A 17857-nucleotide genomic window follows, 5' to 3' on the forward strand; every position below is an offset into this window, starting at 1 on the left:
GGAAGGAAGGAAGGAAGGAAGGAAGCAGCAGGCAGACCCTTCGAGGCAGCAGATTGTGGAAGGGCACAGTGCCTAAGGTGGCTTCTGGAACTGGGAAGTCCCACATTTGCACATAGATAAACCAGGCAAAACTGGGGAACAAGACAGGTTATGCGACCCAGGATTCTAGCTTGAAGAAATAAAGTCTCAAAACACCAATTGAAAACACTTGTGGGGTTTGAGGTGCTGGGAGAGACTCCCAGCCTCACAGAAGATTTTGTTGGAGAGACCCACAGGGTTCTAGAAGTTACACAAACCCATCCACTCAGGAATCAAACCAGAAGAACCCAGTTTGCTTGAGGGAAGCAGGGGAAGTGACTGAAATCCCAAAGAGAGTGGAGCAAGCACCATTGTTCCCTCTTGGACTCCAGCCCCACATACAACATCACAACTTAAGGACGGGGTTGACCCACCCTGGTGAACATCTAAGGCTCCACCCCTCACTATGCAACAGGTGCTCTGAGACAAAAAAAAAAAGCCCAAATGAAAGAACAAATCAAAGCTCCAGAGCAAATACAATTAAGTGACAAAGAGATAGCCAACCTATCAGATGCACAGTTCAAAGCACTGGTGATCAAGATGCTCACAGAATTGGTTGAATTTCATCCCAAATTAGATGAAAAAATGAAAGCTATGCTAAGTGAAATAAAGAAAAATGTACAGGGAACCAATAATGCTGGGAAGGAAACTGGGACTCAAATCAAGGGAGTGGACCAGAAGGAAGAAAGAAACAACCAAACAGAAAAGAAGGAAGAAACAAAAATTCAAAAAATGAGGAGAGGCTTAGGAACCTCCAGGACATCTTTAAATATTCCAATATCTGAATTATAGGGGTGCCAGAAAGGGAAGAGGAACAGCAACAAGTGGAAAACTTATTTGAACAAATAATAAAGGAGAACTTCCCCAATCTGGCAAAAAATAGATTTCCAGAAAATCCAGAAAGCTCAGAGTCCCAAAAAGAAGGTGAACCCAAGAAGAAACACAGCAAGGCACATCATCATTACATTAGCCAAGATTAAAATGAAGGAGAGAATTCTAGAAGCAGCAAGAAATAAGGGGACAGTCACCTACAAAGGTGTTCCCATCAGACTGTCAGCGGATTTCTCAAAAGAGAAATTACAGGCAAGAAGGGGCTGGAAAGAAGTATTCCAAGTCATGAAATCCAAAGGACCTACATCCAAGATTGATCTATCCAGCAAAGCTTTCATTTATAGAAGAGCAGATAAAGTGCTTCTCAGATAAGGTCAAGTTAAGGAGTTCGTTATCACCAAGCCCTTATTATATGAAATGTTAAAGAGACTTATGTAAGAAAAATAAGATAAAAATATGAACAGTAACATGACAACAAACTCACAATTATTAACAACCACACCTAAAATAAAAACAAAAACAAACTAAGCAAACAATTAGAACAGAAACAGAACCACAGAAATGGAAATCACATGGAGGGTTAGCAACAGGGGAGTGGGAGGAGAAGAAGGGGGGACAAGGTACAGAGAATAAGTAGCATAGATGGTAGGTAGAAAATAGACAGGGGAAGGGTAAGAATAGTATGGGAAGTGTAAAAGCTAAAGAACTTATGACACATGGACGTGAACTAAAGGGGGAAAGATGAGAGAGGGTGGAGGGAAATGAAGAGAAAAATGGGACAACTGTAATAGCATAATCAATAACATATATTTTTTAGAAAACTGTATTACAAGGCCACTGTAGTCAAAACAGTGTGGTACTAGCATAAAAATAGACACATAGACCAATGGAACAGAACAGAGAGTCCAGAAATAAATCAAAGTCTTTATGGTCAATATTTGACAAAGGGGAAAAAAGCATAAAATGGAGTAAAATAGCCTTTTCAACAAATGGTGTTGGGAGAGCTGGACAGCTACATGCAAAAAAATGAAACTCAACCACCAACTTAGACCATATACAAAAATAAATTCAAGGTAGATAAAAGACTTAAATATAAGCTGTGACATCATAAAAGTCCTAAAGAAAAACATCAGCAAGAAAATCCCAGACATTCCATGCAGCAACATCTTCACTGATATGTCCCCTAAAGCAAGGAACATAAAGGAAAGAATAAACAAATGGGACCTCATCAAATTAAAAAGCTTCTGCATGTCTAAAGAAAACAGCATGAAAATGAAAAGAGAACCAACTATATGGGAAAACATATTTGCCAATGATACCTCAGACAAGGGTTTGATCTCCAAAATATATAAAGAACTCACACAACTCCACTCCAGGAAGACAAAAAAAAAAAACAATTAAAAATGGGCAAAAACAGGCACTTCTTTAAGGAGAACATACAGAGGGCCCAGAGTCATATGAAAAGATGCTCAGCATCACTAGCCATCAGAGAGACGCAAATTAAAACCACAATGAAATAACACTTTACACCCATCAGAACAGCCATCATAAACTAATCGACAAACAAGTGTTGGAGAGGATGTGGAGAAAAGAGAACCCTAGTGCAGTGTTGGTGGGAATGCAGACTGGTGCAGCCACTATGGAAAACAGTATGGAATTTCCTCAGAGAACTCAAAATGGAACTGCCTTTTGACCCAGCAATCTCACTGCTGGCATTATACCCTAAGAGCCCTGAAACACCAATCCAAAAACCTATGCACCCCAGTGTTCATAGAAGCATAATTTACAATAACCAAGTGCTGGAAGCAACCTAAGTGCCCATCAGTAACTGAGTGGATCAAAAAACTATGGTACATTTACACAATGGAATTCTATGCAGCAGAAAGAAAGAAGGAGCTCCTACCCTTTGTGACAACATGGATGGAACTGGAGAGTATTATGCTAAGTGAATTAAGCCAGGTGGTGAGGGATAAATCCCATATGATCTCACCTTTAACTGGAACCTAATCAACAAAAGAAAAAAGCGAACAAAATATAACCAGAGACATTGAAATTAAGAACAATCTAACAATAGCCAAAGGGGAGGAAAGAGAAGACAGTGGAAGGGAGGGTTTTCAGGAACTACGTACTATAAAGGACGCATGGACAAAACCAAGGGAGAGGATGGAAGCAAGGGAGAGAGGTAGGATTAGCTGGGGTAGTGGGGACTGGTGGGGGAGAAATGCAGACAACTATAATTGAACAAAAATAAAGTAATTTTTAAAAAAGAATTTAAAAAATTCCAAATGAATCCAAAAAATGGAAAAAAATTTTCGAAATACTGCTCCACCAAACCACACATTTAATCAAAACGAAGAATCACTTGGGGCTCTTGTTCAAAATGAAGGTCTCCAGTGCCCTCTAATGGTCTGATTAGGTATCTCAGAAACCACTGCCTTCACCAACTGTGAACCTGTAGCGTCATTTTATCTTGAATATAACAAAGCACTTACTGTTAGCAGGCAGGCATCATTTTGAGTTATATTTCTCACTGGTTACTTGGCATGGAACTTTCTGTATTTGTGTGTACTTCTTGACTATTCCTTAAATCTTGAGAAAAGGAAAAGAAACTTTAATTATTGTTTCCTGTGAGGCAAAATCAACTCTAACTGAAGTAATGAAGCAGGCTGTTAAGGCAGCTGTAGTTGCCCAGGAGGAATCATTAACTAAGGTAAAAAAATTCTGCTCCCAGGACATAAAAATAATTGAGGTTAGTTTGCACTGGATCACTGGATGATGTTTAAAACTTTCGCCTTGATCTTAGGGGTATGGAATTGATGTTCACACTTACATTCCATCTATTCCAGGACTTCAGCCTTGTGGAATGTCACAGTGGCCTCCCTAAACATTCGTTCTGCAGGTAAGATATATTCTAACTTTATTGATATCTATGTGTGTCTCTGACACTCAAAAACCATGTGTTGAGGATACTTCCAGCCAAGATGGAGGCATAGGTAGACACACTCCTCACACAACCAAAAGAGGGACCACAAATTTAAAAATGAAAACAACCAGAACTGCCAGAAAATTGAACTGTATGGAAGTCCAACAACCAAGAAGTTATTAAGAGAAACATTCATCCAGACCAGCAGGAGATGCGGAGATGAGCAGCCAGGTGATGAGGACTCTCGGCAAGCTGGCAGCTGTGGGACAGGACAAGGTAGTGTCTGGCAAAGCGGGCAGTTCCACATTTGCATGTGGATAAACTGGGAGAAACAACTGGGGAGTGAGACACTCCACACAACCCAGGGTTCTAGAGCTGTGAAATAAAGCCTCAAACCTCTGATTGAAAAGACCTGTGAGGGTTGAGGTGGTGAAAGAAACTTCCAGCCTCAGAGGAGAGTTTATTGGAGAGACCCACAGGGTTCTAAAACATACTCAATCCCACCCACCCAGGAATCAGCACCAGAAGGGCCCAACTGTATTGTGGGTAGGGGTGGAAGTGACTGAAAGGGAGCAGAGAGCCAAGCAAGCAGCATTGTTTCCTCTCAAACCCTCCCCCACACAGAGTGCCACAACGAGTGACATGGGTTGCCCTGCCCTGGTGAACACCTAAGATCCCACCCCTCACTATAAACAACAAGTGCTCTGAGACAAAAAAAAAAAATAGCCCAAATGAAAGGACAAATCAAAGCTCCAGAAAAAATACAACTAAGCAACAAAGAGACAGCCAACCTATCAGATGCTCAGTTTGAAACGTTGGTAATCAGGATGCTCACAGAATGGCTGAGTATGGTCATAAAACACAGGAAAAAATTAAGGCTATGTAAAATGAAATAAAGGAAAATGCACGTGGAACCAATAGTGATGGGAAAGAAACCAGGACTCAAATAAACAATTTGACCAGAGGGAAGAAATAAACAATGAATCAGAACAGAATGAAGAAACAAGAATTCAAAAAAATGAGGAGAGGCTTAGGAACCTCCAGGACAACTTTAAACATTCCAACATCCAAATCATACAGGTGCCAAAAAAAAAAGAGGAAGAGCAATAAATGGAAAACTTATTTGAAAACATAATGAAGGAGAACTTTCCCAATCTGGCAAGGGAAATAGACTTCCAGGAAGTCCAGAAAGCTCAGAGAATCCCAAAGAAGCTGGACCCAAGAAGCACACACCAAGCCACATCATAATTACATTACCAAAGATTAAAATGAAAAAGAGAATACTAGAAGCAACAAGAGAAAAGGAGACAGTTACCTACAAAGAAATGCCCATCAGACTGTCAGCTGATTTCTCAAAAGAAACCTTGAAGGCAAGAAGAGACTGGAAAGAAGTATTCCAAGTCATGAAAGGCAAGGACCTACATCCAAGATTACTCTATCCAGCAAACTGTCATTTAAAATGGAAAGGCAAATAAAGTTTGCTTTATTTGCTTCTCAGATAAGATCAAGTTCAAGGAGTTCATCATCACCATATCCTTATTATGTGAAATGTTAAAGGGACTTCTTTAAAATAGAAACTCAACAAATGTGAACAGTAATATACAACAAATTCACAATTATCAACAACCAAACCTAAATAAATAAATAAACTAAGCAAACAACTAGAGCAGGAACAGAATCACAGAAATGGAGATCATGTGGGGTTATCAGCAGGGGACTCATAGGGGGAGAAAGAGGAAAAGGTACAGGGAACAAGTAGCATGAATGGTAGGTAGAAAATAGACAGGAGGAGGTTAAGAATAGTATAGGAAATGTAGAAGCCAAACAATTCATATGTACAACCCATGGACATGATGAGGGGGTGGGGTGGTGGGCTGGAAAAGAGGGTGGAAGGGGAGGTACAGGGCATAGGGGAATGAAGAGGGGAAAATGGGACAACTTAATAGCCTAATCAATAAAATAAGTTTTAAAAAATAAAAAGAAAACTACATGCCATGCTGGCTGGTGTGGTTCAGTGGACTGAGTGCCTGCCTGCCAACCAAAGTGTTGCCAGTTCAATTTACCATGTAGGGCATATGCCTGGGTTGCAGGCTCAGTCCCCAGTTGCAGGCGTGCCAGAGGCAACCACACATCAATGTTTCTCTCCCACTCTTTTTCCATTCCTTTCCCTCTCTCTAAAAATAAGTCAATAAAATCTTTTTTAAATGTTTAATAACTATATGCCAGTTTTTAAAAAACAACTGTGTTTCTACTACCATCCTTGCATACTAAATTCTACAAATTTGCTATGTGCTATGCAAAGTACTACCATACCATTCTCAAATGCTTAAGAGTGCTCCTTTGATCAAAATTTTGCTATAGTCTTGGCTGTCATAATTTTGCAATTCTGCTACATTTCTTCTCGACCTTGACCTTTTTGGAGAGAGTCCCCGTCCATGGACAGCCCCCTAAACAATCCCTAACTCATTAGATAACATAATTATTCTTAACTGTTCTAACTCATCATAGGTCCCTTACATATCAATAGCTTAATTGAATGTTGTTCTTTCATTAACTAGACAGCAGTTCCATAGAAAGTGTTACAGTAGACTAAGACCACCATTTCATTCAGTCCCTTAACCCTTTGTGTCCCCTTCATCTATACAATGAATGTCCTTGACCTCTTCCCTACTTAGACCATTTTAAGATATAAAAAAGAGAGAAACAGATAAAAACTGTTTTTAAAAGATTTTTTTCTCTTATCTTTTTTAATTTTTAGAGAGATGGAAATGGATGAAGAAAGAGAAGGAGGGAAACATCAATGCGTGGCTTCCTCTCCAATACCTCACAGTAGGGACCTGGCCCACAACCCAGGCATGTGCCCAGACTGGGAATCAAACCAGCAACACTTTGGCTCACAGGCCCATGCTCAATCCATTCAGCTGCACCAGCCTGGGCTAAAAGATTCTTTTTAATGATGCTTCTAAGTACAAATATTTGGTAAATGGTGGCCTTGAAGTTAACACATAATCTGTCCCCTACTAAACTGCTAAACAATGCCTGTGGACATGTCCATGGGAAAAGCACTGAAAATTGGTTCAAATCCAGCCCCATTACTCAGTAACTGTCTAACTGACTTCATTTTAATTGCAGCTTCATTGTCAAAAGGAGGAATTACCATGGTCAGTACATAGAGGTAACAGTTTTATGAGAGTCTGAAGCTATTTTCAGAGATTGAAGTTACAACAAATTTGAAAATAGTAGATGAAATCATTAAGGACCAGTGCTGCCCTGCCACTGTGGCTCAGTTCATGAAGTGTGGTCCTCCAACCCAAAAGGTCACTTGTTCAGTTCATGCTCAGAACACACGCCCGGGTTGTGCGTTCTCTGCCCAGTTAGGGTTCACATGGAAGGCAGCCAAATGATGTTTCTCTCTCGCATCAATGTCTCTCTCCTTCTCTTTTCCATTATCTCTAAAAAATAATTAATTAAAATTAAAGAAAGAATGACCAGCCCTGGCTTATGTGGCTCAGTGGATTGAGTGCCAGCCAGCAAACTAAAGGGTCACCTGTTCAATTCCCAGTCAGGGCACATGCCTGGGCTGTGGGCCAGGTCCCCAGTTGGGGGCATGCAAGAAGCAACCACACATTGATGTTTCTCTCCTTCTCTTTCTCTCTCCTTTTCCCTCTCTCTAAAAATAATTAAATAAAATCTTTAAAAAAAAAGAATGATCAGTCGTAGGGTAAAATATAATATCATATAAGTTCCTTAAAGATGAAGAAACTGTCTTGCAGGTGTCACATCAGTGTTGCGGCACCGTCTTTCAAGATGTAATACATGTTTTAAACCAATGGGCAGTACATGATTCTGTATCCCCAGTACCTAGGATACAAGGTTCAGAAAAACAGGGTGTGGATATAGGATTGCCCCTCTACTAGGACCCACTTGGGGAATTTGTGCTTCCTAGCCCCACATGTTTACAGTCCACTGCAGTGAAGTTTTAAGTTTTTACTATGGAGTTGCTTCCATCAGGAGACATAATCAGGGTTCTGCCAAACTTAATGTTGTGAGTGTCATCCAGTTGTTTGAACTCCTGATACCAGACACTGGGCAACAACAAAAAAAAAATTACTGTGTTGGTAGGGTTAACTGGTCCTAATTATCATGGGAAGGTAGAGGTACTACTATATAAAGAAGGAAAATAAAACCTTAGGGGTCTCAGTGGAGTGCCTTCTTGTTATTTCACCATGCCCAGTGACGACCATGAAGTGACAATTTCAGTGATCACAGTCTGACTAAGACACAGTACCCAGGGCCTCAGACAGCAGAGGAACTGAGCTCTGGTTGACACTGCTGGGCAAGCATAGGTCGATGAAAGTGCTGCCCAGGGGTCAGAGATGTCACGATAATGAAGAAGAAAAACGATGCATATCTGTCATGACCCCAAGACCAAAGGCAAATAGCAAGGCCTGGAAAAACTCCTAACCCTAGTGTCTTAACTATTTTTTGAATCATAAGTAGCCAGAATCTTAAACTATCAGGGACAAGATGACCTAAGTTGAACATGGGCCATGAGAAAATCTGCCTAGAGCAAGGCATGGGCATTGCGCCCACGCTGCTGCCCAGCTCTTCTCTCTTGGCTCTTCTCCACGTGGAGAGGGGTGCTTCACCCGAAGACCTGGGACTCTTACTCAGGCTTCTGGGGAACTGCAGCAGGTGGGCCTAGTGAAGTCAGTGCCTCTGGAAGCAGCACTCAATAGGTGGTAAACAACAAGTTGTGTGGGTAAACATCCCAGCCTCCTCACCCTTCAAGGGACATCACTCGCAAGGGTCTTCTACCTTCCACCTTACAGCCCCCACCCTTCTGCTGTCTGTTAGGGTCACCTCCCTAAAAAATGCCAGGCATGAAAACCCTCCTCAAAGATATGTTGCATCACAGGTAAAACTAAGACAATGACATCAACCACTTTTTAATCCCTCATTTGTGAAAACTCTCCCATTTTACAGCCCTATCACAAGGTATCCTTTCCAAAATTATCAGGACATATTCCCCATCATTACAATGTATAATCCATAAAGACAGGAATTTTGTTCACTACTGTATTCTCACCACTTAAATCAGGACCAAGCACATTAAGTGCTCAAGAAAATGGAGGGTATAACATAGTGTACAATATGTTGGCCCAACTGTCATTCCCAGATGAAGGCTGCTTGCTCACTATGTCCTCATCTTTTACTTTGAAATTAAATTCAATTTGGTAATAGTCTAGGTAGCACTCACCTGCATTCATGAGTTAGAGGGGCCTTCTATTGTGGCTGTCTGTGGAAAGCTGCTTGTACGGTAACCCTCAATTATCCCTGCCCCTAGGTTCAACCTGTCCCCCTAAGTATGGCTGGACCTACTGACTGAGATATAATGAGCCAATAGAGTATGTCACAGGGGATAAGAAGCCATTTACAAAATGAGATTATAAAAAGGCACTGGCTGTTGTTTGGCGTATATCCCCTCATTCTTTCTCATATCACTAGCTCTTGGGCAAGCCAGCAGCCATGTCATCAAGTAGTTCCAGAGAGAGGCCCACGTGGCGAGGGACTGTGGCCTGCCGACAAGCCTGTCAGTGAATTCAGAAGACCTGCCCGAGTTCACAGCTTTGCCTGCAATCTCATGGGCTACCCACATGCAAAGCACCCAGTTAAGCCACACTCAGATTCCTGAGCCACAGAAATGGAGAGATACTAATTGTTGGTTTTAGCCACTACATTTTGGCGGGGGTGGGGGGCGCAGATCTTGTTACTCTATAAAATGCAGCTGATACATTGCCCTCGTGACATTTCTATATTCTGGTTATTCAATTTCATAAAATGTGTTGAGTACTATCTAGTTTATTTTGTCCTCTAAATTATCCTCATACAATAGAAATTATTTCTTGGAGCTTGTGCCTAAAATCTAGCTCACTCGAGCCCCTTTTGAATGTGAAAGGACAGAACTTTGACTACTTGAATATGTGTTATATTGGCCAACTTTACTAACTTGTGTTTCCCTAAAAGTGCCCATTAAATTCCAACATTCAGCATTAGGAAGTTTAAAATATTCTGTAACTTTTAACTCTCCTCTGGTTGTTATTTCAATGGAAAAGAAGTAAACCCAAATAGTAATAATCTTTTAGGTAGTAGAATAATGCATCACATTTATTATTATATGAATTTTATGAGGTTTCCAACTTGAAAATAAAAATATATTATTTAGGAATAGCAACAAAAGAAAATATACACACAGTGTATAAGCATCTATATACATACATGTATACATATGTGTATATATATATTTGTTTTTACTCAGAAAAATAGTTATTGCCAAGTTAGCAAAAGTATATTCAGTAGAAAGATGAAGGAAGATGTCAGAAACCTGTGAGGTAAGAAGCAAATGGAAAGACTAGAAGCAGAACACATACTGTTGTTTTTCTGAGAAGGGAAAAGGGAAGCTTATGTAAAATCAACTAAGGACAAGGAGGTAATTTCATGTTTTCTTTTTCACGTGCAGGTGCTGGAGGATGTCTACATGCTACAGGGAAAGGAACAATGAATTTGGAAATACTGAAGCAATAAGGAGGAAAAATAATAATAACTGAAGCTGCCAGGACTCCAACGCTGCCAACACTGCTCATCACATGGAAGGAAAGTAGGCAATGACATTTGATGATAAGTTATTTTCTGAGTGTCTAGTCCCTTTCTGGAGGGCTACATTTAACAAAACCCTATAATTTACTACCTCACTGTGAATGAATGCCTTGCCCCTTCTGCTGTGACAATTCATATTACGATAAATTGACAACTACCTGATTTTTTCTCTGTGTTCTTTTGAAGGAAAGGCATGTTTCAAAGTGCCATATCTTTCTTCACTGAGGCCCTAAGTTTTCTCGAGATGAGCTACCTTTCAAGATTCACCTGGTGCCCATGAACCCATGTCCAGGATGCGCTGAACCTTCTTCTGGCCCTTCCCTTGATGTCCCGCATTGCCGGCCCCTGGGTTACACAATGTTCTGGGGCTTTGCTGGCAAGCTTCTGAGCTCACCTCCTGGCTCCAGATAATGTCAGCATGGAAAAGAAATGTTTATAGAAAACGTCAAAGCATCACTAAACATTCTGCCCTTAGGGTTCCCTAAGGGGTTTGTGACCATAAATTTGATTGCTCTGCCATGGCAACCGTACTCCCAAAGCTCTTCCTCATGATCAAGAAGGCAAGAACTCCAAGGCACATGAGAAAAGTCAGTGAGTTTTGGATTCATGCTCAGAGATGGTAAAGATTCCAAACCAGTCGCATTTAAGTAAATGGAGTAGTCATCAATAACCAGCATACGCCCCAGTGACCCTGTGACTCCCCTGTGAGTTTTTGCACTGCTGGGAGAGTCTTGTTCCCACACACCACTTGTCCCAGCAACTTCGGAGGAGAAAAAGCCTGAAGGCCAGGCTTAAGGAGAATGGTCCCCTCAGCTTTCAGGCCCCTCACTGGCCCTCCCTAGGGCCAATGTGGTGTTTAAGATGTTTTCCTCTTTCAAGACTTCTAATAATGATACCATAAGCCTCCATCAATCCTCCATCCCTGATTCTGCTCAAGATATTATTTTCAAAGCCTCTGCCAGGAAAGAGCTGCATGTTCCACTGCTTGAAATGCTGATTGAGGTAGAAAAACCACCTCTCAGAAAAAGTCATGGCAGAAGGAAGCTTCCTTCACGATACTGAGAGAGTTACTTAACCTGGAATGAGACCGTCAAAGAGGATGTGAAAAGCAAGTAAGGTCATGAATGGCAATGCACTTGACAGCCTCAAAAATTGGTATTCTTACTCATGTCTTCCTTAGGGATTCCCTAGGCTACATGTTATTTCATACTCATTTCCTTGGTGTCTACTAGCTAATTCATTGCCTCGTGTTTTCCATATTATTTGGTTTCTGAGGTTCACCTAATGCCTATACGTCCTTTTTTCCTTTATGTTCTTCTCCCATTACATGTAGCTGGGATGTGTAAACAATTTGTGTCACTCGAACTTTAGATATAAAAATTAATTATTTTTATTCAGTATGCTGTACGGAGGAGAATTAAACAAAAGCTTTTCTATGTCTCCTTAATCTTGCACGCTTTTGAATATAATTTTATTGTTCAAGTCTGCTAATATATATTCCCCAATATACTAATATTTTTGAAATGCTCTTATATCCAGTGCTTGTCTTCCTATTATTGGGGAAATAAAGTGAATACTTTTACTCTATAAATGTCACATTGCCTTTTGCAGGTCCTCCAAAGACCACAAAACAAAGACTTGTCAACAAAATACCTCTGCTGCCTTCACCATGGCCTCCCCTTCTCTGTAAGTGCCCTGCACCCCACTGTCATTGCCCACACCCTGTCAATATTTAACGAATGTGCTCACTTTTAATGCCTGGTAGTCATGTTCATTGTATGGTGTCTCCTGATATGAAGGTTCACTGGAACACAGAGATGTTCTTGCTACCAAAAGGATCAATAATCAGACAGCAACTCACCTCCTGAGTACTAACTATATGAAGAAGTTCTCTTCATCCTCGCTACTGATTCTAAGTCACTTATTCAACCATGAGGGTCTTGCTTTGCATCCTTGGGGTCCTCGCCTTGTTTTCTGCAGTTCCTCCAGGTAAGATGCAACCCTTTCTGCCAGAGCTATGAAAATATAAATGAAAGAGAATGCAAGGTCTTCCAAGTGTTTGATAATAAATTAGACAATAGCAGGTGCTGCTGTATTTGCCACTTACAGGAAGGAGAGGCTGATGCTGCCACAGCTGTGAGGTGGTGCCTGTCAGTGATTTAGCCTGTTGTGAAATCTAACTTGAGATGGTGCTTGCTCCAAAGGTGGTGGAAAGTTGTTCACAGAACACAGAGACACCAAAATAGCAGAGGTATTGAAAAAATGGAAAGACTGGTGACTACAAGAAGGGCCAGGGGTAAAGAGGAGGCCACTGCAGCATAATCTGTGGTTCACAGAACATTTGGATCCCTTCCCTAGGTAAGGGGCAAAAACCTAAATGGAAATGACTTTGTGTTTGGGGAGAGCCAAGATTCCACCTGAACACTCACCCAAATAACCAAGTACACAGGCATAGTTATTGAATAATCAATCCAACTTTCTCAGATTAATTTTAAAATCCACCAATAATATATAATAAATACATATTAATCTTTGAACTTATAATGAGGATTTATATTATTGTCTATCGACTTATTTATCTTTTCTGATGCATATACTCTCTTACAGCACAGTTTAATACCTGGAAATTCACAATGTTCTTCATTATTCTTGGTTTTTTAATATTTTTATTGAGATAAAATGCACCATAAAATTCACTCTTCTAAAGTGTACCATTTCAGTGGTTTTCTGTATATTCACAAAGCTGTGGGACCAGCACCACTCCCTAATTCCAGAACACCTCATCACTCCAAACAGACACTCCATATTCATTAGCAGTCATTCCCCAGCCTGCCCTCCCCTCCCCTCACATCCTGGCAACCACAAATCTGCTTGCTTTCTTTTTTTTAATTTTTAAAGGTTTTTAAATATTTATTTAAAATATAAATATTTATTTATTTAAAAATAATTATTTATTTTTAGAGAGAGAGGAAGGGAAAGAGAAAGAGTGGGAGAGAAACATCAGTGTGTGGTTGCCTCTCATGTGTCCCCTCCTGGGGACCTGGTTTGCAACCAAGGCATGTGCCCTGACTGGGAATCAGACCAACAACCCTTTGCTTCACAGGCCTGTGCTCAATCCACTGAGCTACACCAGCCAGGGCTCTGCTTGCTTTCTGTCTCTATCAATGTAACTTTTCTGCAAATTTAATATAACCATACAATATGTGACTCTTTGTGTCTGTTTTCTCCCACTCAGCATCTTTTTCAAAGTTCACCCATGTTGTAGCAATGGATGATCAGCATTCCAGTAAACAAATACACTACATTTTATTTATCCATTCATCATCGATGGACATTTGCATTGTCTCTACTCTGGGACTATTATGAGCAATGCTGTGTGAACATTTATGTCCAAGTTTGGGTGTGGACCTATTGCCAGTTCTCTTGGGTATATACCTGGCCACAGAACGGCTGTGTTACCCAGGTACCTCTATGGTGACTTTCTGAGGAATTGCCAACAATGTTCCCCAGCTGCATGCCTTATTTTACAGTCCCACAGGCAGTGCACGGGCTTCCAATTTCTCCACACACTCACTGACACTTGCAATTCTCTGTCTTTTTTATTATAAGTCATCCCAGTTGGTGGGAAGAGATACTGCATTGTAGTTTTAATTTGCATTTTCCTTTGCAGTTAATTTACAGCATTAATGATGTTGAGCACCTCTTCATGTGTTTATTGGCCATTTGTATGTCTTCTTTGTAGAAATATCTATTCAAGGTTCTTTATTCATTTTTAATTAGGTTGCCTGTTATTGTTGAGTTGTCAGTTTCTTACATATTCTGGACACTAAACTTTATCAACTAATAGTTTGCAAATAATCTCTCCCATTCTGTGGGTTGTTTCTTTTAAAAAATTTTTTACAGGACATGCATGCTGTACCAGTATGATTTCAGTTTCCAGTTACAAACAACTAAGACTCAATTGACTTAAACAATAAATAAAATACATTATTCCACATAACAAGAAGCCCAAAAGTTGAACAATTCTGAAGTCAGTTAATGTATCACCCCATCCCCTCCATCAGTGTCTGAAAAGGGCCAGACTTGTCCTCAACCAGCTCCTCTCCAGCTCTCAAGAAGCTGCCATTGCTCGTGACTTCATACCCAGACCCTCCAAGTTGAACCAGAGAAAAAGGAGGGCATTTCTTCTTATTTCAGCAAGGAATACTTTCCTAGAAATTCCCCCCAAGCGGGTTACATACGCACCCCAAAGTAATCACTGAGAAACAAATGAAGAACAATGCTATTGGCTCTGACTAATATAGATTTTTTATGCCTAGACTATCTGAAAGAGTGTAGACAATGAAACAGCCTTAGGACTCTGGCACCTAAACACATGGTGTATTTATACACTACTGTTAGTTTTGTGACATTGCTTTAAATTTTGCATGAGTGAAACTGTGTAGTAATACTTCTGTGTCTAGCTTACTTCACTCCATGTTATTATATTTATTAAACTAAACTCCCTTGCTATGTGCAACTATAGGTCATTAATTTTTATTCCTATATAATATTCCATCAGAGAAATATGCCAGATATATGAATGCATTTATTCACTTTACCATTGATGAGCATTTAGGCTGTTTCCAAGTTGGGGCTGCTATGAAGACTATTACTGTTAAAAATTTCATTAAATGATTCTTGTTGCATATGTGAATGCATAATTATTGTGCCTATATTTGAATGAAAGTGTTTGTCATAGGGCATATGAAATAATGCCACTCTCCCAAACAACTGAGCAAATTTATTTGGGAAGCCATTCAAACATTTGTATGGCAGTAGCTGAGTGTAGTTTCATTTAAATGTATACATTACTAACAAGATTCAGGATTGCCACATGACCATTTTAATATCAATTCTACAAGAACCTTTCAAGGATTGTGCCCATTTTCCCATTGGTATTTTGTTATTTGCTTAGTGATCAACCGGGTTTTGTTATAAATTCTGGATGCAAGTGCTTCACTGTTTCACAAATATTTTCTGTTTACAGATTTTGCCTTTCCAACCTCTTCACCATGTCACCTTACAAACACACACATGATGACAAATTCTTTTCTGAGTATCTAGTCCCTCTCTGGAGAGCTACGTTCAATAATGCCCAATAATCTCTAGGTCCAATTTACTATCTCATTTTAAATTAATGCCTGGTCCTTCTGCTGTGACAATTTGTACTTCAAGAGCTTGATAACTATCTGATTTTTCTCACTGAGTTCTTTTAAGGAAAGGCATTTGTCAAAGTGCTGTATCTTCCTTCACTGAGGCCCTGAGCTCTCTGGAGATAAGCTTACTTCAACATTCATGTGGTGCCCACCAACCCATGCCCAGAAGGCAATGAACCTTCTTCTGACCCTTCCTTGATAAGAGACAGGCACATCTGGGAACCAAAGTGAGAGGTTATGGCTTAGGAGATCTCGTGCGGATCTCAGAAACATCCTCAGTGAATCCACAGGAAAATTGAAACCAAGGCTCAGTGCCCTCTGCCCCCTTCTCCTCAATTGGCGATTTTTTTTAATAAACCAAGAAAGTAAGGGGAACAAGAGACAATTTTCCTACCTTTTCAATGACCATGAAACTTCTGCTTTTAGCTTGCTCTGCCTCCCCTTAATTCTCTGCTTTAAGGTAAGTCTTTTTCTTATTTATACACTGAATGTCATCCCCACTCACTTTTTAAGAACTTCGCTCTTGGCCCTCCTGGCTGCTGTGGCTCAGTGGATTCAGTGCTGACCTGTGCTAACCAAAGGGTCTCCAGTTCACTTCCCAGTCAGGGCACACGCCTGAGTTGCAGGCCAGGTCCCCAGTGGGATGCACGTGAGAGGCAACCACACGTTGATGTTTCTTTCCTTCCCTTCCCCTCTCTAAAAATAAATAAATATAATCTATTTTTTAAAAACCTTCCTTAAAAAAATCTGCTCTTCAAATGAAACATTCTTTCTTGTATCATGAATCCTCACCCCTAAATGGATGTTCCCTTTGAGACAGAAGTGCTGTAATAGTTCTCATCAAAAACCCTTTCACTTTTCAACTACTGCCTCATCTATCTACTCTCTTATAGAAGAAATAGTCCTTTATCTTTATTCAATATCTCCACTTTTCTCTACTGCAATGCTCTTTGTTGTTTTTATTAAGCGAGTTCTTTATTGTTGCTGTTTTCATTTATTATGAAACACTTTCAGCAGTATACAAATAAGTAACACAGTACCATATAATGTTTTCTCTCTTCAAAGCCAGAAGCACAATTATTAATGACAGATGTTCTTCAGCCAACTACAACTGCAGAATGAAGTGCAACCCCGAGGAATATGCAATTAGATACTGCCCTGACTGGAGCATCTGCTGCAGAATGAAGAAAATTGAGGTTAAGAAAAAGAGGAAGTGGTGAAAAACCAACTCCACCTTCTTCAGACTCCAAGAAAAGAAACTAAAAATGAATGAGATCACCTTGTCTAATAAAAGGAATGACTGTGATGGGTAATGGAAATTTATGACAATTATGTGGAGATGGCCAAGTTGAAGTAAATATAAATTTTATGAAAGCTCACTTTCTATTTTCATCTGTGCACTGGTTCATTAATTTTCCCAATTGACATCCACAACTGCATTGTTGTTTCATCAATAGTATGATACCCCAGCCCCACCACTTACTAACTTTATAAGCTTGGGCGAATTCTTCAGTCTTTCTCTACCTCAGTTTCCTTATTTATGAAGTGAGATAATATTGTGGTGTTATCAGGCATTGATATATATATAAATTCTTTTTTAAAGATTTTATGTATTTACTATTAGAGAGAGGGTAAGGGAGAAGGAAAGAGAGAAAGAAAAATATCGGCGTGAGAGAGAACCATCAATTGGTTGCCTCCCATATTCCCCCCAATAGGGGACCAGCCCACAATCCCCCAACAGGGAACTGACTACAACTCAGGCATGTGACCTGACTGGGAATCGAACTGGTGACCTTTTGGTGTGTGGGACAATGCCTAACCCACTGAGCCACACTGGTCAAGGCTATACATAAATTTCTGATCAGTACTTAATCTCAACGTAAGCTCTATATGTGTTAGTTATAATTTCATGGACCAGAGAATGTGGTCTGCCGTACAGCATTTCAGAATCTATTAAATCATTTTTTGTGATCTAAGATAAAATTGTTATTAGTTCAAATTTCCTGTGATTTTGAAAATAAGGCATATTTTCTGTTTCTGAGATAATGTAATCTTACACAAATACAACACATTTATGCAACACAATCATATTTTGGTAATCCAAGACTGAAGCCCTGATAGCAAGGAGTAAGAGGAAAGAAGAGACTCAGACACATTTCAGGAGAACCGA

The 17857-nt window shown here is 40.1% G+C and overlaps 1 protein-coding gene across 1 annotated transcript; it reads left to right on the forward strand.

Moving 5' to 3' along the window:
- Positions 1–12420: 12420 nt before the first annotated feature.
- LOC119048351 (beta-defensin 43-like) lies at positions 12421–16907 on the forward strand. The gene is made up of 2 exons (XM_037144027.2): positions 12421–12478; positions 16753–16907. Exons 1-2 carry the CDS (start codon positions 12421–12423, stop codon positions 16905–16907), a joined length of 213 nt encoding a protein of 70 aa, XP_036999922.1.
- Positions 16908–17857: the final 950 nt, after the last annotated feature.

The sequence above is a fragment of the Artibeus jamaicensis genome, unplaced genomic scaffold (assembly GCF_021234435.1).
Source record: "Artibeus jamaicensis isolate MK-2021 breed Jamaican fruit bat unplaced genomic scaffold, CSHL_Jam_final scaffold_537, whole genome shotgun sequence".
Lineage (NCBI taxonomy): Eukaryota > Metazoa > Chordata > Mammalia > Chiroptera > Phyllostomidae > Artibeus > Artibeus jamaicensis.

What these genes read in the sequence shown, in the direction of transcription:
- LOC119048351 (XM_037144027.2), top strand. Translation starts at nt 12,421, where the DNA reads ATGAGGGTCTTGCTTTGCATCCTTGGGGTCCTCGCCTTGTTTTCTGCA. An exon ending in GTTTTCTGCAGTTCCTCCAG is followed by an intron (nt 12,479 to 16,752) that starts GTAAGATGCAAC and finishes CTCTCTTCAAAG; the next exon opens with CCAGAAGCACAATTATTAAT.